The sequence below is a fragment of the Symphalangus syndactylus genome, chromosome 4 (assembly GCF_028878055.3).
Source record: "Symphalangus syndactylus isolate Jambi chromosome 4, NHGRI_mSymSyn1-v2.1_pri, whole genome shotgun sequence".
NCBI lineage: Eukaryota > Metazoa > Chordata > Mammalia > Primates > Hylobatidae > Symphalangus > Symphalangus syndactylus.
Genome location: NC_072426.2, coordinates 158,555,998 through 158,577,515, shown reverse-complemented (window position 1 = coordinate 158,577,515; position 21,518 = coordinate 158,555,998). Strand labels below are relative to the sequence as shown.

Here is a 21,518-nt window from a genome sequence, read left to right as displayed (position 1 = left end):
TTTCAAAGGTTGTAAATACTGCACGGAGAATGTATTTTTTAGACATTCCTTTAATAACTTAAAAGACAAAGCATACACAACCAGCATATTATAGGCATGTAAATACACGTGTTCTTAAATGGATCTTCACTTGGAAGAAAGTTTTCCCTCCTTCTCAGAAGGAGTTTAGACACACATATGGTAAAGCCAAAAGCAGGAAAGATCTGCATGAAATGAAGGCGTTCTTCAGACTTCCTCATAACCCACCTGACATCTGTTTTTAAAAAAACATGTTAACATTAAAAATTTTTTTAAAAAAAGTGTTATCCCCAAACTTCCACCATGCAGTCCCATTTTTGATCTCTAGACTCTAGTAAGTACAACCAGTATTAAAATGTTAATGAGAATGAAACACTACTACTAGAAATACGAGTGTCAGTATTAAATAGAATAATAAATGCTATGCAAACGAGATCAATCACTGAGGGAGGAAAAAAAGCAGCAGCTCTGAGTTACTTACCAGCACTTCCTTTTCCCACTGATATTTTCTACACTTCCAAAACTTCGTTTCTGTCTGAGCACAGGAACACAATCATTCCTATCAGAGTGTTCACTTGATTTTACTGTCTGCATACATTTAATTGTTGTAAGAAACTTGGCACAGTCTGGAAATCCACATGACCAAGCGAGATCTTCAGCTGTTTGCCCGTTCTTATTACATAAACTGAAAACAGGATAAAAACGGAGTTAAATGAAAAATTGAACTTCTTAAGTCTTTTTTTAAATATCTTACAAAGGAATTTGGGGCTCATACAAATGTTAGTTGCAGAACAGAAGAGGTAAAGGACGCATAGGGAAATTGCATTTTTGGTCACTATTGTATCCTCAGCAACTAACAATCCAGCATAGAGTGGGCACTCCAGTTCTGAATGAATGTAAGAATTATCTGATGTTCTATACAGTGTAGGAGTACCCAAAGGTAGTCAATGAGAACTACCCTTCTCACTGACTACCCAAAGAATGGGTTTCGCCCATAGAATGGGTTTTCCTAAACCGAAACTGAAGTAGAACACAGTCGTAATGAACAAAACTGCACCTCTGATTGCTCAGGATCTGACTTTGTACCTACTCGAACTGAGTGTTATTCGATAGCACTAACAACCTGTTAACACTTAAATGATTAACACTAAATTATCAATTAGGCAAGCATTATTTTTAAAAGCACATGTAACTAAGCTTCAGGAGTCTGATTAGTTTAATCCAAGAAAACATATAATGTGAAGCCACTGTTTTCATACTCACTCAATTTGGGCATCACTGGCTACAAGCAGGCTCAGGCACTCCAGGCTTCCAACTTTTGCTGCCTTGTGTAGTGGAGCTTCTCCTAAGACATCCTTAAGGTAAGACAGTGCATTTTAGAGTCTCCCAAAAATACTTTTTGTGGAAGTTGATGAGTGACATCTAATATTAGCTATTTAAGGAAGCTAGTTAGAACTGCATTGTACTGGAGGGAATTTTTTTTTTTTTTTTTTTGGCAGAGAACACAAAAACTTCGTGGGTTTATTTTGTTAATATTCATTCTCAGTTCAGGTTTTGGGTTTGTTTTCAGAAATGAGAAGTGTTAGTCACTTTTAAGACTAAGAAGTCATGTGTTTTTGATACGTATAAACCTGCATCAACGTCTATTCTAATTAAAAACTAGTGATAATCGTTTGCAAGTGCAAGATTTCAGGAATGCAGAATTTAACTAGTGGACTATAACTTCAACATTCTAGCATATGCTCTGAAATGATTATCATTCATTCCTTTATTTAGATCTTCTAGATACTTTCAGTGATTGCATTAGGGATAGCCAACTCCATGGGCTAATTTGAAACATAGGAATGTACTATGTTTGCATATTCATTTCAGTATGGAACCTTCCAAAAATCTCCTCCTTTGGACTGCATTTTTTAATTCAAGCTTTTTATTTTTTGTTTTTTTCCCTCAGTAAGCTGTAAAAGCTTTTTATTTTTGATAAGTTCTTTTAGTTTGCTTTTTCATACCGTTTTCATTAATAACGTGTGGCTGGGCGCGGTGGCTCACGCCTGTAATCCCAGCACTTTGGAAGGCTGAGGCAGGCAGATCACCTAAGGTCGTCAAGAGTTCGAGACAAGCCTGGCCAACACGGTGAAACCCTGTTTCTACTAAAAATACAAAAATTAGCCGGGCATGGTGGCACGTGCCTGTAATCCCGCCTACTAGGGAGGCTGAGGCAGGAGAATCTCTTGAACCCAGGAGGCAGAGGTTGCAGTGAGCCGAGATCGCGCCACTGCACTCATCTGGGCGACAAGAGCAAACTCCGTCTCAAAATAATAAAAACGTGTAGCCATATGCACATACATTAAAATGTAGGCAAATAAATACAGAGTTCTTCAGAAAAGTTTACAATTTAAAATTCACCATGCTTTAATATTCAATGGAAGATGCAAACTACAGTAAGAAAATTCTTTAGGAAATTAGAATGCTTGTGGACATAGCTCCTAAGTATTTCAATTGCTGCAGGGAGACTTTTGGTAATGTAGCAATTACTTCTTTTGAAATAAACTGTAGATCTGTGCTGTTCAATATGATAGTCAAGAGCCACTTAAGGCTAGAGTATTTGAAATGTGGCTAGTCTGATTTGAGATACGCTGTCACACCAGATTGTGAAGACACAGAATAAAAGAAAATATAAAAATCTAATTAGCAATTGCTTTATGTTGATTACATATTGAACTGATAATTTGGACAAATTGGGTCAAATACTAAAATTTCCTGTTTCGTTTATTTAATGTGGCTACTTAAAAACTTGAAATTTCTCATGTCCTCACATCAAGACTGGAAAAAAATTTTTTAATTACATCTGTGTCTTGCATTATATTTCTGTTGGACATCGCTGCTATAGAGATGTTTTTAACAGCTGAAACAACTCTTGGCGTCTGGGAAATGTTTGTGTGGGTCTGGGCTGGAGGGGACAGCTGTACACAGCAACAATCAGTTACCTAGTTACCTGCTGGTTGAGGTCAGCGCCCGTTTGCAGCTGCCAGAGAAGAAAGCAGGCAAGGCCGCTTCCTGCGGCTAAGTGGACAGGCGACTGCTCGCAGGGATCCGGGGGTGCGTTGACGGAGGCCCCTGTCTCCAGCAAATGCTTCAGACCATCCACCTGCGGGAAGAAAACAGATCCAGCACCCTTCTCACCTTTGTCCAGTCCCGCGCCCCTCAGGGCTGGAAGCCTCCCCGCCCTCCACAACCAGCTCTGACCAGGCGAGACCAAGCAGCGCCCAGTGGTCAGTCCCCGCGTTCCCGAGAAGACGCGCCTGGAAGCTTGAGCCTGCAGAACAAAAGCTCGGGCTCTGTGAGCCCGAGCCTCACCTCGGGGTTGCAATCCAGCAACAACATTTCCCGCCTAAGGCAAATGACAAGAGTCCCTGGAAGTGCAGAGCGGTGTGACGCTCCCCGCAACCCGGCAGGTAAGAGTGCGCAGGCCGGCCCTAGCACGGGAGAATTTAAAGACCAATGGCACTTGCGGGCCGGCCCTTGGCAGCCGCGCCCCAGCTCCGGTTACGCCCGAACTGCCTAATCCCCAACCACCTGGACCCTGTCCAGCCCCGCCACGGCCGCACGTACACAAACACTGGCACGTGGAGCCCGGCGCCGGCGGCGGGGGGGGGGGGGCGGGCGCGCGAGGCCATCCGCTGATTGGCCAGCGGCGGATGTGCCAGGCCCTCCCACCTTGGGGCGGGGCCCGCGGCTTCCCCACGGAGCCTCAGCGCGCGTGCGCAGGGTAAGTCAGTAGGCGCGGGAGGACGGGAGTCGGGGCGGGCGGGGTTCCGCGGCCGCCATGAGGCGCGCTGAGTTTGACACGTCTCCCGGTAGTGCGCCCGCCCTTTAATCCTTCCGGAGAAGCGGGAGTTTTCGGCCGCAAGTTTTGGCTCTGCCGGCGCGCACGTAACCGGGAAACCGGGAGCCACACGCAGCTCCCCGTCGACGCCGCTCTCAGGAGCCGCTGTGCACGGCGCTGCTGCCGCCTCGGCGCCGGGGAACGCAAGTTCCTTTACCTCGCGCGCCGTCGCCCGCCTCCCAGCCCGGGAAGTGAAGGCAGGGATGGCGAGCGCGAATTCGAGGGGATGGCTGTCCCGAGCGGCAACGGCCAAGTCCGGCCCGCGCAGGGACCCTTGTGGAGGGGCCCTCGGGGAGAGGCCGCAGCACGCTGGGGCCGTCACGCGGGTCCACGCCGGGCTCTTCTCCGGGGAGAGCGGACCCGCGGGGCTGGTGAAGCCGCTGTCCTGCCCCGCGGGTGCTGTCGGGCGTGCGTCACTGCTTTTTGTGGAACAGGACCTGACTTCCCAGTGGCAGCTACTGACGTCAGAGCTGCTCCCCAGACTCTGCCTAAGCATCTTTCCAGAAGGATCTGCCTAGAAACCAAAGCTCCAGCCCAGTGTTTCTTTTCCCCTACATTTTTAGTGATTCCCTTCTGTTGATGCCTTTGAAAGCACAGAGAAATAAGTACGTTTATTGTTATGCTGTTAGAAGACAAGCTCTTGCTTGTCTTGTAAAGATAAGTGGTCTTTTTCATTCTAATTTTTGTTTTGTAAGAGCCATAAAATTTGCAATCGCAAGTTTATGTTGTTATACTTAGTTACCCAAGGGGTAGTTTTAAGCATTTTTATTCATATGAATATTTGAACATAAATGTGTGTTCAAATATATAGAATCGTTCTTATATTCCACATTTTTAATGTTTAAACTATTCACAATACCTTTTAATGATATTTAAAAAATGGCAGTGTAGAGATACTGTTGTCAGATTTGTGAGGTGAGCACGTGCAATGGCTCACGCCTGTAATCCCAACACTTTGGGAGGCTGAGGCAGGCAGATCACTTGTGGCCAGGAGTTCGAGATCAACCTCGCCAACATGGCGAAACCGTCTCTACTAAAAATACAAAAATTACCCAGGCCTGTGGTGCGTGCCTGTAATGCCAGCTACTTGAGAGGCTGACGGGGTAGAATCACTTGAACCCAGGAAGCAGGGGTTGCAGTGAGCCGAGATCGTGCCACTGCACTCCAGCCTGGGTGGATGAGATGAGAGCAAGACCTCATCTCCAAAAATACTGAAAACTAAAAATCCCAGTATCTGGCCTGGTTTCACATGTATTTTTTAAATCCCTTGGGAATATCATAACGCCAAAGCATTGAAGTCAATCGCATCGAGCATTTCTGAATATGATGTCTGAATTGTTCATTGCCAGCCAGGTACCCATGGTATATCAATGTAGACCAGAGTCCACTGAGCCTTAGAAGTAACAATATTTTAATTAATAATAATATGGCAATAATAACTCCTATCGTTCATACACTGAAGGTGATAATATCATTCCAAATATGACAGCTTTTCAAAGACAGAGGGTTATAGCCAGATCTGGAATTTCAATAGATTTTTTTTTAAGTTTTTTTTTTTAAACATCTACAGATTTAAGATGACTTGAATTAATCAAATATAATTCTGGCCTTCGTTGGACGCTGTCAAGAAATCCATTACCCTAATAATAGTAAAAACGGAAGAATTTCTCACAAAGAAATTCTTCTTTCTCTTTAACATAAATTCTTCCAGCTTTGGTAACTCAAACTTCTTGGGGAAGATGATAAATTATATAGTTATTCTAAACAACTGCTGCAACAGGATATTGTGGTAAAAAGAAAAGACAAAGTATAGTTATCCTCTTTTGATGATGTTTACTTTCCTGAGAGCCTGTAATCAGAAGGGGTCCAGTGGTCTCAATGGTAACTATATTTAAATGTCCACTTCTTCACTGTTGTGATAAGAACTTGGAAAACTTGAAAGGTATTTCATATTTTTGTTATTTCTCCTCCTGGTTATATGTTCCTTTCAATGAAATGTGGAAATTACAGATGATAAATTTATAGAATTACATGAAGTAGAGAAAAAGAAAGTTAGTCCTTAATATTAAACCAATAGATGGAGGGAGCCAGGTTTCTTATTGTTGGAGAGGGAAGTTACAGATTAGTAGAAAAGGCTAAAATGAACCATGTAGTAATGCATTTGTCCAAGATGTCAATAAGAATTCATAATTAGCTTACTATAGATTCAGATGGATAGAAGCAAAAATAATTATAGGTGTGTGTATATACATGGGTTATACATATACATATGTCCTAGCTCTGCCTGCTGTGAGAGGGCCTAAAGCAGTTACACCCCAGTAACAATGAACACACCCAGTACCCAGATCCGGGTTTCTAATACCATTCTCTAGTGAAAGAAACCAGGGCTCCTTGCAGACATTGCTGATCCTGGGGCTGGGGCAGAGAAAATACAAGATGAGCCTAGAGCGTCGTGTAGTACCAGAACAAGTAGGGAAATGCTCAAAAAGCAGAAGGATGGGACATGTCAAAGGGACCCAGGAGCCAACCTGAAAGAGCTCCCAATGGCCAAAACTGGAACAAACTCATGTACTGTTGGATTATAACTCAATACATAGTTATCCATGAGTCTATACTGATACCAACGAATGAATAAATAGGAGATGGGAGACAGAAGACAATGCTTCTTTACAGAAGAATTTCACATACTTAATGTAGATATTCCCTGGTGAAGATGATTCCGCCTCCAACGCCTTCTTGAAAGTGAGCTACTCGTAATGACTTGCTCCCAAAAAGTAGAGTATGGGAAGGGGAAAAAGAAGCGACTTTACAGTGGAGAAGCCTGTTGGATGCTGCCGTGGCCAGTAATTGTTAACATCCTCGGTGTAAAGTCCTGTTGACGATGTGATTGTTGACACGATGTGATGAGAAGGCCACTTCACCTCTTTGATATTCTTCCCCTAAAACCCATAGCCCAGTCTAATCATCAGTAAAACAGGTGAACGTTGATTGGGGACGTTCTATAGGATACACGGCTAGTATTCCTCAAAACTGTCAAGGTTATGAAAAACAAGGAAAGTTTGAGGAACTGCCGCAGACCAGAAGAGGCTCATGGACACGATGACTGATTATAGTGTGTTAACTTGGATGGGGTCCTGGCACAGCAAAGGAACATTAGTGGAAAGATTAGTAAAATCCTAATAAAGTATAGAGTTTTAAGTAATTCTCATGAACCAATGTTGGTTTCTTAGTTGTGGCAAACATACTGTAATAATGTGATGTTAACAGTGGGGGAAACTGAGGGGACACTCTGTGGTATCTTTGCAACTTTTCTGTACATCTCAAATTATTGTAAAACACAAAGTGTACTTCAAAAAAGAGGAATTGAGGCCACTTAAAGCTCTCACAGTGGCAGCGTTCAGCTCATAGCTGTTTGGTCTGCTTATCCAACACGCTTCATTTCCTCGTGAGACGTGCCGACGGCCCATTGCACTGACCATTGGAAGGCCATAGGCATTCTCTAGAATGTCAGTCGCTTGGGGTCACACCAGTTGAACTGTATGCCTACCAAGAGTCAGTTTTTCCACACCTGTAAGGATTATTTTAAAATGTAATTCAATTAAATATTTTTTCTTTTTCTTTTTTTTCTTGAGACGGAGGCTTGCTCTGTCACCCAGGCTGGAGTGCAGTGGCACCATCTCAGCTCACTGTAACCTCTGCCTCCTAGGTTCAAGCGATTCTCCTGCCTCAGCCTCCCTAGTAGCTGGAACTACAGGCATGTGCCACTACACCCAGCTATTTTTTTTTTTTTTTTTTTTTTTTGTATTTTTAGTATAGACAGGATTTCACCATGTTGGTCAGGCTGGTCTTGAACTCCTGACCTCAAATGATCTGCCCGCCTCAGCCTCTCAAAGTGCTGGGATTACAGGCGTGAACTACCCTGCCCGGCCTCAATTAAATATTATGTAACTGATGAGATATGAGTGAGACATGAGAGCTTGTTTTTAAGAAAATGAATGCTTTCAAAGTCAAGTCACTACGAAAACTTGTTTTGAAGTAGATGAGACTATTAAGTCAACTGTAAAAGATGGGGGAAAGAATTCTGTACTTGGATTGTTTATGGGCATTTTAAAATTCATACTCCATCTTAAAGAAACCTAATCTGGAATTCTTATGCCCATGGTTTATGCAAGAAAACTCTAAATTCTCACAGTTGAACACTAGTTAAATCACTTCTGGCCCTAAATGAAAAGATTGGGAAATAACTAATATTTTTTACACGTTTTGAGTATAAAGGGCACATGGTATTTTTGAACACTCTTTTATTAATCTCCACTGTCACTCTTGTTTGACCACCTGCCACTCCCAAGAATGCTAGGTCAGAGGGCTCCTAATGTGTTTACTGTGCAGTCTGTTTCTTTCACTTAAAGAACATAGGGACTGTAGATGAACAGATACGAAACTTGTCAGAAATTTGTATTACCAGCTGCACCTGCATAAAATTGGATAACTAAAAATGATTTACTGGATGATATGAGACACTCAAAAGTGTGAAACTCAGTTTTTTTTTTTAAGAAGGTCATTTAAAATGCCTAGAAAATGTAGAATACTAGACATATACTCTGAATAGAACTTGTCAGCATCATATATTACATTGTTATTCACTTGTTTTAATTATTATTTTAGGCTGGGCACGGTGGCTCACGCCTGTAATCCCAGCACTTTGGGAGGCTGAGGTGGGCGGATCACGAGGTCAGGAGTTCAAGACCAATCTGGCCAACATAGTGAAACCCCGTCTCTACTAAAAAATACAAAAAATTAGCCGGGTGTGGTGGTGTGCGCCTGCAATCCCAGCTACTTGGGAGGCTGAGGTGGGAGAATCACATGAACCTGGGAGGTGGAGGCTGCAGTGAACCAAGATTGCACCATTGCACTCCAGCCCAGGCAACAGTGTGAGACTCCATCTCAAAATAAATAAATAAAATAAAAATAAAAATTTAAAAAGGCCAGGCGCAGTGGCTCACGCCTGCGATCCCACCACTTTGGGAGGACACGGTGGGGCGGATCACAAGGTCAGGAGATGGAGACCATCCTGGCCAACATGGTGAAACCCTGTCTCTACTAAAAATACAAAAATTAGCTGGGCATGGTGGCTCGCACTTGTAATCCCAGCTACTTGGGAGGCTGAGGCAGGAGAATTGCTTGAATCCAGGAGGCAGAGGTTGCAGTGAGCCGAGATCACACCACTGCACTCCAGCCTGGTGACAGAGCAAGACTCTGTCTCAAAAATAATAATAATAATTATTATTTTATTAGTAAGATTAGCATTTTATACTTTTTCTCCTCTTAGGAACAAAGATTAATCTGAGTAGGATGTTAACACAGTTTGAGAAATTTGAGTTATTGTAGGGAAATGTTTGTTGTGCAACCTATTCATTTAAAGAATAAAAAGACTAGATGAATACATAGCATACCTTCAGAAACAGCATGTATATATATAATTTAAATATTATTTATCTGTATAATTTATCATTTGAAACATTTTCTTTCAACTGCTGTGAGAACACTATGAGGTAGAAGAAGAAAAAGCTTAAGGTTTATTCTTACTGAACCTGTGTTTACTGGAAGTCATAGACTAGATAGATAGATAGATAGATAGATAGATAGATAGATAGATAGATGATAGATAGCCTAGGTAGGCTTGATAGGTAGGCAGGCTAGGTAGGTTAGACAGGTTAGGTAGGTAGGTAGGTAGATAATTGATAGGTAGGCAGACAGATAGATAGATAGATAGATAGATAGATAGATAGATAGATAGGGCTACTAAAAGGAAAAGAAAATCTGGGAGCCCCAGATCTTGAGTGAGTAGGTAGGCAGATATAAGACCCCCAGACATGGCAATATCAAAGGTTTAATTAATATTGGGAATAAGGATGAGATGCTGCTTGTACAGCAGACTTGATGGCCTTGTCCCTCAGGAAACCAGCCTGACGCGTTCTCATCAGATCAGGAGAGCTCTGCGCTACTCTTAACTCAGACTTCATCTCCTCCCATGTGGGATGTGAGAAGCCACCTCCCTAATTTCTGAGTCTGAATCTCTGCCTTACACGCCATGGAACTCCTCCATCATCTGGGTTTCTAGCTGTGCCACAGGCCTGAAAATCTTGGCTTAGGTTTCAATTCAGTGAACTTAAGGGGCAGTCCACACACCACAGGAGCATCCCCTAGGGCCGGCCTGTCCTCGGCCTACTGCATTCGCTTTTCCTGTTGAGGGCCCGTCACACAGCCTTTCCACTTCCACGGGACAGTGGGGAAAAGGAGTTAGAGAGGGACGACTCATATCCAGAGGCCTTCATTCCACCCCTGCCTCAGAACCCAAGTTGGGAGAGAGCTTTCAAGGCATGGAGACGTGGGAGAAGGCCCAGGGCTGGGGACTGGCTTCTCTAGCTCTGCTGTGAGGAGGCTGCCCACCTCTGCAAGAACCCGTTATCCAGCGGGGTGGGGACCTTGTGGGGAATATGGAGCTGCTGTAGGCAAGGACAGATAGCCTTATGGCTGTCCATCTGTGGCCAATGGCAGTACATTTGTAACCTCACCACGATATTATTACAGAAAATTTGAGAAATAGAGAAGAGAAACATGCAGGTCCACAGTCTCTTACTTGTAATTCAAAAATACATGAGGGTCTGAATCACGGTATGTTTATAATTCTTAAGGCAGCAAGATCATCTTACCTGCACACCCCTGAGACTATATTTAGTGTTTATTCCATTTTGTGTGAACAGTGTTACATTTTACTGCAGAAATACAATTATGCAAAAGGGTGCAGTTATAGACCGTGCGCAGGTGGTTCTGCAGTGGGGTGTACATGTGTTATATGTTATTTGTACATTGTGTGGCATTTCCAAAAGCCAAACACGTCTTAATTCTGAAACACTTCTGTTCCCAAGGTTTCGGATATGGCCTTATACACCTGCACATAATCCACAGTTCACACGGTGGTTTTTTATTGGTTTGTTTTTGAGACTGAGTCTCGCTCTGTCACCCAGGCTGCAGTGCGGGGGCGCAATCTCAGCTCACTGCAATCTCTGCCCCTCGTCTCATGCCTCAGCCTCCCGAGTAGCTGGGATTATAGGCACCCACCACTAGCCCAGCTAATTTTTGTATTTTTAGTAGAGACGGGGTTTCACCATGTTGGCCAGGCTGGTCTCGAACTCCTAACCTCAGGTGATCCGCCCACCTTGGCCTTCCAAAGTGCTGGGGTTACAGGCATGAGCCACTGCGCCCGGCCAACACAATGGTTTTGATGTGTTTACACATAGGGTCTTTTCTCCCCTTGCTTCTTTACTTTTATATAATAGTAAACATCATGTATGCACATGTCTCCAGGGCATCCACTTGACTCTGTCCTCAGCTCAATGGCCTTCGTAGCGCTGGTGCCTCAGCTTGTCACCACTAGCTAGTCCTTTCAGTAAGTCCAAAGCAACCACGTTTCTACTGACCCCCCCGTTTACGAGAGTCCCAGGCACTGCTGGAGGGTGTAGTCTCTGAGGTCCAGGAGTCACGTTGGGGTGTACCTGTCTCCTATAGCCAAAAGTGTGGGCCAGGACTAGTGAGGATGCAGCTCGTGCAAAGACTAAAACACCATCAGGCAGCTTTTCCAAAGCACAGAAATGGCTGGAATCTACCTGCCCCGTGCCCTCAAGAGCACTGAGGTAGGCTGGAGCCCAGCCTTTTCTCTTGTCCCCTCTGCCCACCACTTTCTGGGCCTCTGACTGATGCCTGGATTTTTAAAATTAATATTTAAAATGTTAATAGTTTTCTGCATATAGGTCGTAGACACTTATCTGAGGTTATTCCCACATAGTTTATATTTTTGTGTTATTATGAATGAGCATTCCTTGCCCAATGTACTTTCTCAGTGGCTGTGAAAGATATGCTTCTCATTTTTGTTCATTTATTTCATACCCTGCCATTCTCCTGAGCTAATCATATCAGGCAGCCTTTAAGCTGATCCCTTTGGATTCCCAGAGATCCAGTCATCATGTACAAGAAAGATAATTATGCTTCTTTTAAAAATATATCTTGTTTGTTTTGTGTTTTATTGTTTGTCCAGAACTTCTCAAATGTGACTGCATAATAATGGTGATACCAGGACTCTTTGTTTTGTTTTTCATTTCAGTTAGAATACTGCATTCTCCTCTCTGAATATAACTTCTCTCTGTCTTGCTCTAAATTGAAATCTGTATCTTCCCTGAGAAAGACACAACTTCCCCTGAAGACAAGGCTGCAGACACCTTGAGCTTGACAGTATAAGATGATGTTATTTCTTTATTTCCCCACCCCCACCAAGACACAGAGTCTTGTTCTGTTGCCCAGGCTGGCAGTGGCACGATCTCAGCTCACTGCAAGCTCTACCTCCCGGGTTTGAGCAATGTTCCTGCCTCAGCCTCCCGAGTAGCTGGGATTACAGGCGCCTACTACCTCGCCCAGCTAATTTTTGTATTGTTAGTAGAGACGGAGTTTCACCATGTTGGCCAGGCTGGTCCTGAACTCCTGACCTTGTGATCTGCCTGCCTTAGCCTCACAAAGTGCTGGGATTACAGGCATGAGCCACCGCGCCTGGCCTGGGATGATGTTACTATACATTCAATTTGTCCAAGGACATGGGGAGATGGGGTGACAAGGAACGTTAATGGGGCTGCAAATGAATATTTTATAAAAGATTTATCTGGTTTTTCTGTTCAGTGTGGCTCTCATACTCTAGGACAGAGGTCAATTTAAATTTTGGTTATGACAGATTTTTTTCAATTCTCTTTGACTCTGATTTTGTCAATTCTTTTTATGATTTATGCCACACTTGGATAGTGATGAGCAATTATCACATACTTTAAGGAATTCTACTCATGTATTTTACTAGCTGACCTCTGGGGGTAAATCATCCCAGAGTGTATTTATAGCTGTAACAGTATCAGCTCCAGAGAGAACCCGGCAGTTGTAGCTGCCAACAAGGTTTTCCCCATTGGGAACAGGGCAAATAGACGTGTGGGTCCCACACAAAACGCAGGAAGATTTTGAACGTATCAGTGTTTCTTAGCCTGTTTTATTTGATCACAGAATACATGGTAAATCAGAGAAAAATAAAATCAAAAGCTACTAGACTCTTTCATCCACAGCTTATCTGGTCATAAAACACATCCTGTCTTTCCCCACACTTTTCCTCTCTTCAGGGCCTGATGGTGTAAATCTGCCACACCCAGAAGGAAGAGCATGGGGAAAAAGCACTTTTGTTTTAAACACACAAATGGACCCAGCTGGAAGGGGCGGTGGTGGCGGGGAGCGGGGCGGGGCGGGAAGAACAGAAAGCTACTGCCTGAATCAGTATTGTCTTTTGAGATCTCAGTAAGTTATTCTCTTCTCATTTTTCATCATATATGTGTAGATGGTGTTTCCAATTACTATATGAGCACTATGGGTTTTTCGTAAAACTACTATCAGGCGATAGTAATGAAAGGAAAAATAACGATAAACACGGGTTTGAGGGTTTGCTGGGGAGGCTTATTTATCTGTTTTCGTGGGCACTAGGAGCATTATCTAGTACGAAGGGAACTTCGGTGTTGAACCTCAATAAAAGAACTTTAAATACAGTTATTCATTATTTCATTTCAACATTGGATTAGGCCAACTATTAAGTGTCAAAAGAGCCAGTCAGAAGCATCAGCAAAGGTAATTAATTTTAAAAACCCAGAAACTTTAAACACTTGGCCCATCGAAAGTTAAACGGAATGTCTAGGCTCATATTTATATGACATAGTCTAGGGTGCTGTTTTAGTCTGTTCCTCCTTCTATAACAAAATTCCTTAGTTGGGTAATTTATAAACAACTGAAATTGATCTCTAATTCTGGAGGTTGAGAAGTCGAAAATCAAGGCACTGGCAGATTCAGTGTGTGTTGAGAGCTGACTGTCTGCTTCCAGGACAGTGCCTTGTCGCGTCCTCACATGGCAGAAGGCAGAATGGCAAAAGGGTGAGCTGTCTCCCTCTAACCCTTTCCTAAGGGCACAAATCCCATCCTTAAGAGCAGAGTCCTCACAGTTCAGTGACTTCCCAGGGCTCCACCTCTTAATACCATCACCTTAGGGGGTTCAGTTTCAACATGTGAACTTTGGAGGGACACACACTGTAAGCATAGCAGGTACTGTGTCAGGACTAGGACTCAGCATATAGTTGTAATCATGGGCAACAGTTATTACAGCAAAGGAATACACAACAAGATTAGCAACAACAACAACAACAACAAAGGCACAGGTGGAATCTGAAGAAACCCATGCCCAGGCTTATGTTCTCTCCCTTCCATGAGGAAACACACGGCACATACACCTGTCTCCAGTAGTGAAGAATGCAGGGACATGGGCACAGTGTTTGTCCCTAAGGAAGCCCAGGAGAGACATTTTTGTTGGGGGCAGGTCATGTAGGCATCCTCTGCCTAGCAGCTACCAAAATGACAGAATTCCACAGGGAAAGCAGATAGTCACCACAAATCACATTGTTTATGCAACAGTTTAAACACAGCAAAACCAGTCTTACCAGTTAAGGGATGGAAGTGCCAAGTTCTTGATGTCAGCCAAATGCCAGCCTTGCCAGCATGCCCTTGTAAAGATGGCAGCCTCGGGCCTGCCGTGGTAACTGTTTTCTGCAGAGGCACACAACCCACAAACGACACGAACATACTTAAAACACATCTTGCAGCAGCAGTGTGTTTCTGGAGACGGGGTCTCGCTCTGTCACCCAGGTTGGAGTGCAATGGCACAGTCATCGCTCATTGCAGCCTCGAACTCCAGGGCTCAAGGGATCTCCCCCCTCAGCCTCCTGAGTAGCTGGGACTATAGGTGTGCACCACCACACCTGGCTAATTTTTTAATTTTTAGTTTTTTTGGAAGGACAGGGCCTCACTATGTTGCCCTGTCTGGTCTTGAACCTGTGACCTCAAGTGATCCTCCCACCTTGATCTCCCAAAGTTCTGGGATTACAGGAATGAACCACCACACGCAGCCTGAATACAATTAGATGGTTCAGAGCACAAAGTATAAATGCAAAGTTGCCTATAAAAGATTTAATATACATACTTCAAAACACAACTACTGAGGTGAAAGTATAACAAATGATGAGGGAAGAATGATCTTTTCAACAAACAGGTACTGGGCTATCCACACGCAAAAGAATTGATTTGGACTTTTCCCTCATATGCGGAATGAACTCAGTGGATCAAAGACCTAAATGTAAGAGTAAATATAAAGCTCTTAGAAGAAGGCACAGGGGTAAACCTTTGTGACCTTGGACCAGGCAATGGTTTCTTTTAGATGTGACACCTAAAGCACAGGCAAGAAAAGAAAAAATAGAAAAACTGGACTTCATTAAAAATAAAAAGGTTTTGGGATCCAAAGAAACTATTAAAAAAAAATCCACACATTGGGAAAAAATTGCAAATTATACACTGGTATGAGACTAGTATGTAGGATATATAAAGAACTATTATAACCCAACTGGAAAATGGGCAAAGGCTTTGAATAGACATTTACAAATACAAATGCAAAATGGGTAAGAAGCACAGGAAAAGATGCTCAACATGATTTTTCACTAGAGAAATGCAAATCAAAACAACAATGAGATAGCACTTCACATCCACTAGGATGGCCATAATAAAGATAGGCAACAACAGGTGTTGGCGAGGATGTAGAACCTTATACACTATTGGTAGGGATGTGAAATGGTACAGCCACTTTGAAATACAGATTGGCAATTTCCCAAAATGTCAAACATAGAATTACCATATGACCCAGCAATTCCACTCCTAGGTACATACCCAAGAGAATTGAAAACATATATTCTCACAAAAACTAGTACGCAGATGTTTGTTGCAGCATTATTCATGATAGGCCAAAGCTGGAAACAATCCAAGTGCTTATCAACTGATGAACAGATTTTTTAAAAATCCATATAATGAAATGTTAATCATCCATAAAAAGGAATGAAATATTGATACATGCAACAAAGTACATGAATGTTATAAACGTTATGCTAAGTGAAAGAAGCCAGACATAAAAGGCCACATATTCTATGATTCCATTTATATAGAATATCCAAAATAGGCAAATCCATAGAGACAGAAAGTACATTAGTGCTTGCCAGGAACCGAAGGGACGAGGGGAATGGGGAGTGGCTGCCGATGCTACAGTGTTTCTTCTGGATGATGAAAAGGTTTTGGAATTCCATAGCGGTAATTATTGCACAACTTTGTAATTATATTAAAAACCTCTGAATTGTACACTTTAAAAGGGTGAATTTTATGGTATGTGAATTATATATCAATTTGTAAAAAGTGTAACAAATGGACTAACATAAATGTTAATTCAGAAAATCAGAAGTATAAAGGTGCAGGATGAGCCATACAATAATTTTCTCACATTCTTCTGAGGAACAGACTGAAGCCCCCCCAAAACAGCTGTAGTTTCCTGTCCCTCTTTGGAAATAGCCAGGACTCTTCAGCCTGAATTAGAGGCTGTCTCATACTTGTCATAGTCAGGACAACTAAAAACTTTTTACTAGGACTCCTGACAAGTCAGCCTAATTGAATGGGTGATTTATATTCAGAACTCAAATGAACCAAGCAGTCTTCCCATAAATTACTCAAACTACCAGAAATCTAAACCAGCAATTAATTTAAAAAGGGATTTTGTGCCCAATCACTTGGAAACTATTTGGCAGTATCTACAAAAGCTGACTATGCATATTCATTGACCCAGTAACTACTACTACTACTACTATGTTTATCCCCAACAAAAATATGTCTAAATTTTCAGCAGGCACAAGAATGTTCCTAATCATCCAAAACAGAAGCTACCCAAAGTCCATCAAGTAGAAAAGATAAATTGTGATATATTCACACAATGTAATACAACAATATGAAGGAAAAAAATGACAACTAACAACAAAATGGATGAATCAATGTCAAGGGAAAGAAGCTAGACACAAAATATTACACACTGTATGATTCCATTTATATAGTGTAAAAAACAAGAAAAAGTAACTTGTGCCACTACAGGTGCATATAGGATTTACACTTGAGTTCATGTAGTGAGTAGAAGGGAATACAATGGGACTTCCAAAGTGCTGGTAAGGATCTCTTTCTTGATCTGAGAGCTGGTTACATGGACATGTTTGGCTTGTGAAAATCTATCAAGCTGTAAACTTACATCTACATTTCTGTATCTTTCGTTTACTTCAGTAACCAGTTTTTAGATGGATTGCTTTAACAGCAGACTAGATGTGGCTAAAGAGAGAATTAATAAAAAGGGAGAGGTTACTGAAGAGATTACCCAGAGTGTGTCAGAGAGAAAAAAAAAACAGATGGAAAATCTGAAAGGCAAGCTTAAAAGACATGAGGAGAAGGTCTTACCAAAACGCTGGAGAGAAAAATGAAATAGACTGGGGCCTCTGAAGAGCATGGTGGGTTGACTTGTGTTTCCAACCAAAGGTACATCTGAGTGCTAACTCCTGAAACCTGTGAATGTGAACCTCTTTGGAAATAGGATATTTTACATGTAATCAAGTTAAGAGGAAGTCATGTTGGATTAGGGTGGGTGCCAACTCCAATGACTGGTGTCCTCATAAGAGGGAGGAGAGGACACACAGAGATAGAGGAGACATGAAGGGAAGGCCGTGTAAACACAGAGGCAGAGGTTGAGATGTGCAGCTATAAGCCTAGGAACACCAGACATCACCAGCAACCACCAGAAGCTGGTGGGGGATGCTTAGGATGATTTTTTCCCTAGGGCCAGAGGAAGCATGGCCCTGCCAACACCTTGATTGTGGACTTCTAGGCTCCAGAACTGTGAGAGAAGAAATTTCTGTTCTTTTAAGCCACAAAGTTTTTGATATTTTGTTTCAGCAGCCCTAGGAAACTAACACAAATAAATTATCCCTGAGAATGTTTGGGAGCTAATAAAAGACGCCAATCTAAGACAGGAAGCTCAAAATTCCCAAAACATAATAAATATCTAGTCAATCCAATAAATACCCGGTAAATCCATCAAAGAGGCAATAAAATAAAAAATGAAGCATCAATAAGGTAGATAGAGTGAAAGTACAAAATAAGAAATAATTTCAATTCAGTAGTAATTAAAATAAGTGTAAAAGAACTAAAGGTTCCAGTAATATGCAAAGATTATCAGCTTAGGTATAAACAAAACATCAACAAATCTAAATGTATGCGATTTATGCGACACGCCTGAAATATGAACTACAAATCAACAGCACAACCCAAAGGCAAAAAGAATTAAACACTTAAGAGAAAACACGAATGTCCAAGAAACATGCAAAAGCAGCTTGTGGGGAGGATAGGGGTTGCTTGGGTAGGGGTGGCAGGTGGGAGGAATGGGTGGAAATGTGTGGAAGGAAATGGGTGGAAATCACGTAGGGGTGTACAGGAGACTTAAAGGTAATGTGTTTTTAAAAAATTGAGTGGCAGTATGGTGAAACCCTGTTTCTACTAAAATATAAAAAAAATTAGCCAGGCATGGTGGTGGGCACCTGTAGTCCAGCTACTCAGGAGGCTGAGGCAGGAGAATTGCTTGAACCCTGGAGGTGGAGCTTGCAGTGAGCCGAGATCGCGCCATTGCACTCCAGCCTGGGCGACAGAGCGAGACTCCATCACTAAAAAAAAAAAAAAAAAGAAATGAGTGACAGGTATTTGGATGTTAATTGTATAGTTGTTATTCATTCTTTACTTATATATCTGAAAATTGTATCTATTCAATATTTAATTTTTTAAACTTGAAAAGTTAAATACAAGTTTTCAACATTATGATAAGTATTGCTTAATCATTCCTCACTCGTATGCACCTCTTTTTATTTACAAGGATCTGGTCTATTCCAAACACTTCTCTCTTTTCCATGGGTTTTCAAGAAGTTAATCATTTCTTGATACTTCCATTCTGATTCTAATCTCTGCTCATCATAACCACAAAGGAGTCATAACTTGTCTGAATCTTTGAGGAAATAGTCATTTTCTTCCAGCCCTCAGGAGGCGGTTCTAGTCTGTAGTTCTGCTTGACCCTGCTAATTGTCAGAGAAGCAGATCTAACGTTCCTCTCTAGTCTCTATAGAATCCCCCTACTCTCAAGTCCCTCTTCCCTTCCTGCCACTGAGCATTTTCAATAACGTTATTCATCAATAACATTATTCAACAACAGCTAACTCTAGTACTGTTCGCAATATCAAAAATGTCACATACTGTTGCTTCTCAACTTTTTGGTCAAGATCAAGTATAATATCTGTTCTTATCAATTTAATATCTGATCCATCCTCTATCTGAGGACAAGAGATTAAATGGATTTTTGGAGCAGGGAGATGGAATAGGAGCTTGCTCCATCAACTCCACACATGGACCTGGTATTGCAATACCTCCAGGAACGCTGCGCCCACCATGCTCCAAAAAACATTCACATACTAGACCATACATACCATCCACAATATGCTGTAACATGTATGGGAAGGAAAGTTATCCTTTATTATGCCAGCTGTAGGAAGATAAGAATAAATATCTTTTTCTCCATATGTCCATTGTCTCAGGTTTGCTTCCCCAGAAGCAGAGTTCCAATTGGGATTTTTGTTCAAGTGTATACCAGGGGGTGGTCTCAAGAGAACAGCGCAGGTGACATGCTGAGCAAGAATGTGGGCTCAGGTAGAAACTAATGTCATTCTGACCTCACAGAGCACAATCACACCACCACATTTATCTCACCTTGAGGTTAAGGGGTGTCAGATTGTACAGGGTCTGCAAGTCTACCCTACTTAACAACTAACAAGCCAGCCTGTTTCATGGATGCTGGCAGGAGACACAAGACTCTTGGATTAGAGACAAATGACTTCCTTACTTGTAGCAGAAGCCATAACCAGAGTGTCAGCATGATGCTTGAGCCAGTTCTCCCTGCCCCCCAGTACCCACAGAGGTGACACAGAGGGCCCATTATGGATTCCCGCACATTCTGTGGGCTGTGTTATAACAGAGGAACACTGCCCTTGGGGGATCCATTGCTCTTTAGAGAAGCAGCCCTGCTGTTTGTCTGTGAGGAGACATTGCCTTATTCCTCAAGATGACTTGCTACAAACACAACCTTGAGAATGACCCATGTAAAGAGCAGAGCTGGCCTTGCATTCTTGACACATGCAACAAGAATGTGCAGGGATGCTCAGGATGCATGGCAGACAGGCTCTCCTAATCGGGGAGTGGTCTTCTGAGTGGTCTGTCTCCAAGAAAGAGGGAGCAAAGTGTCCTGGAGGAGGGGACTTGTGTGGCTGTGGACAAAGCTACAGAGAAGGAACAGCTGTGAGCTGTTTTCCTTCAACATCCACAGCAGCTGGGGACGAGGGGGGTACCACCTCCGAAAGAGGATCTCAGAAGGGTGCCCTTAGCATCCATACCACCTGCTTTTCCCTTAGAATCACAGATTTCTTTCAGATTCTATATTATCAATTACTGTCTACAATTTCTATTATAGAATTTTCTAAATTTACAACATATTAAGCAAAGAGTTGTTAAATTTCAAATGATTTTATACCTAATCCCAACATTTGGCAGAGATAAATACATCCTCTTGCTTTTTTCAATCTTCTCTTTGTGTTCATTTTTTCCAATTAAAAAAGTACTAAATTTTGGATTATTCTCTTACAAGAGACTTGTCCTGTTAAAAGCTCATATTAGTTTTGCTTTTTGGAGAGTTTTGCTTTTTGGAGAGACAGAATAGAATAAAGAAGTGCAGCCTGGGCACAGTGACTCACTGCGGTAACCCTATCACACTGGGAAGCTGAGACAGGAGGATTGCTGGAGCCCAGGAACTTGAGACCAGCCTGCATAACATGGAGACCCCATCTCTACAAAACCTTTAAGGAATTAGCTGGATGTGATGGCACATGCCTGTAGTCCCAAGTACTTGGGAGGCTGAGGTGGTGGATCACCTGAGCCCAGGAGGTTGAGGTTGCAGTGAGAGCTACGATTGTACCACTGCACTCTAGCCTGGATGACAGAGTGAGACCCTGTCTCAAAGGGGGAGAGCGAGTGAGCGAGAGAGAGAGAGAGAGAGAGAGAAGTGCGCAGGTGCTGGGACATGCCAGCTGTTCTGCTTGCCTGTCCTTAACTAGCCCTGTGGCCTTGGACAAGTTACTTAACTTCCCCACTGTCCCTTGGTTTCCCCATACGTTAAATGAGCCTCATAATGGATCTTATTTCATAAAGTTTTGTCGGCGCTGCCTAGAAAGCCTTACCACAAGGTCAATACTTGGCATTTAATAAGAGCTCAGTAAATCTTTGATTTTGTTTTCCAGAAGTCTCCAAAACTTCTTTTAAGCTACAGCAACAAAAACCATGTGCAGTCTTCTAACCACAAAGGGCAACGTGAGTTTAAACAAGGTAAGGTATTATTTTCTGATTTGTTTAATTTCTGATGCCCTTCCTGAATATGCCCAGTTTTTTCTTAGCCTTTTTGGATAAGTAGCATATTGAGTTAATGTCTTCAGTGAAAATAAAACTTCCACATCCAATCTCTCAGTCATAAATGAGTGCTATCTGCAACATCCGATAG

At 42.4% G+C, this 21,518-nt stretch overlaps 2 protein-coding genes and 1 non-coding gene across 9 annotated transcripts in view; 2 read left to right on the top strand and 1 right to left on the bottom strand.

Moving 5' to 3' along the window:
• ANKRD37 (ankyrin repeat domain 37) overlaps positions 1-3,677 on the bottom strand; it is a 29,747-nt gene extending 26,070 nt beyond the window's left edge. The window contains exons 1-5 of one of the 2 annotated variants that reach the window (XM_055276611.2): positions 3,373-3,677; positions 3,011-3,163; positions 1,282-1,373; positions 500-703; positions 33-253 (exon numbers count right to left, since the gene is read on the bottom strand). In XM_055276611.2, the coding sequence (XP_055132586.1) occupies position 253; positions 500-703; positions 1,282-1,373; positions 3,011-3,163; positions 3,373-3,399 (477 nt within the window). In that variant the 5' untranslated portion in view covers positions 3,400-3,677 and the 3' untranslated portion in view covers positions 33-252. Of the gene's footprint in view, positions 1-32; positions 254-499; positions 704-1,281; positions 1,374-3,010; positions 3,164-3,372 lie in introns of those variants that run through there. The other variant, XM_063637763.1, reaches the window with a different exon arrangement.
• The window catches only part of LRP2BP (LRP2 binding protein), a 29,968-nt gene continuing 11,790 nt past the window's right edge, over positions 3,341-21,518 (top strand). For 4 of the 6 annotated variants that reach the window (XM_055276590.2, XM_055276589.2, XM_063637759.1 and 1 more), the window contains exons 1-2: positions 3,341-3,470; positions 21,262-21,346. In XM_055276590.2, the coding sequence (XP_055132565.1) occupies positions 21,302-21,346 (45 nt within the window). In that variant the 5' untranslated portion in view covers positions 3,341-3,470; positions 21,262-21,301. Of the gene's footprint in view, positions 3,471-19,683; positions 19,840-21,258; positions 21,347-21,518 lie in introns of those variants that run through there. The other 2 variants (XM_055276586.2, XM_055276587.2) reach the window with 2 other exon arrangements.
• Positions 19,173-19,363, top strand: LOC129481487 (U2 spliceosomal RNA). Its single transcript, XR_008657469.1, has one exon. It is a non-coding gene; the product is annotated as a U2 spliceosomal RNA (small nuclear RNA).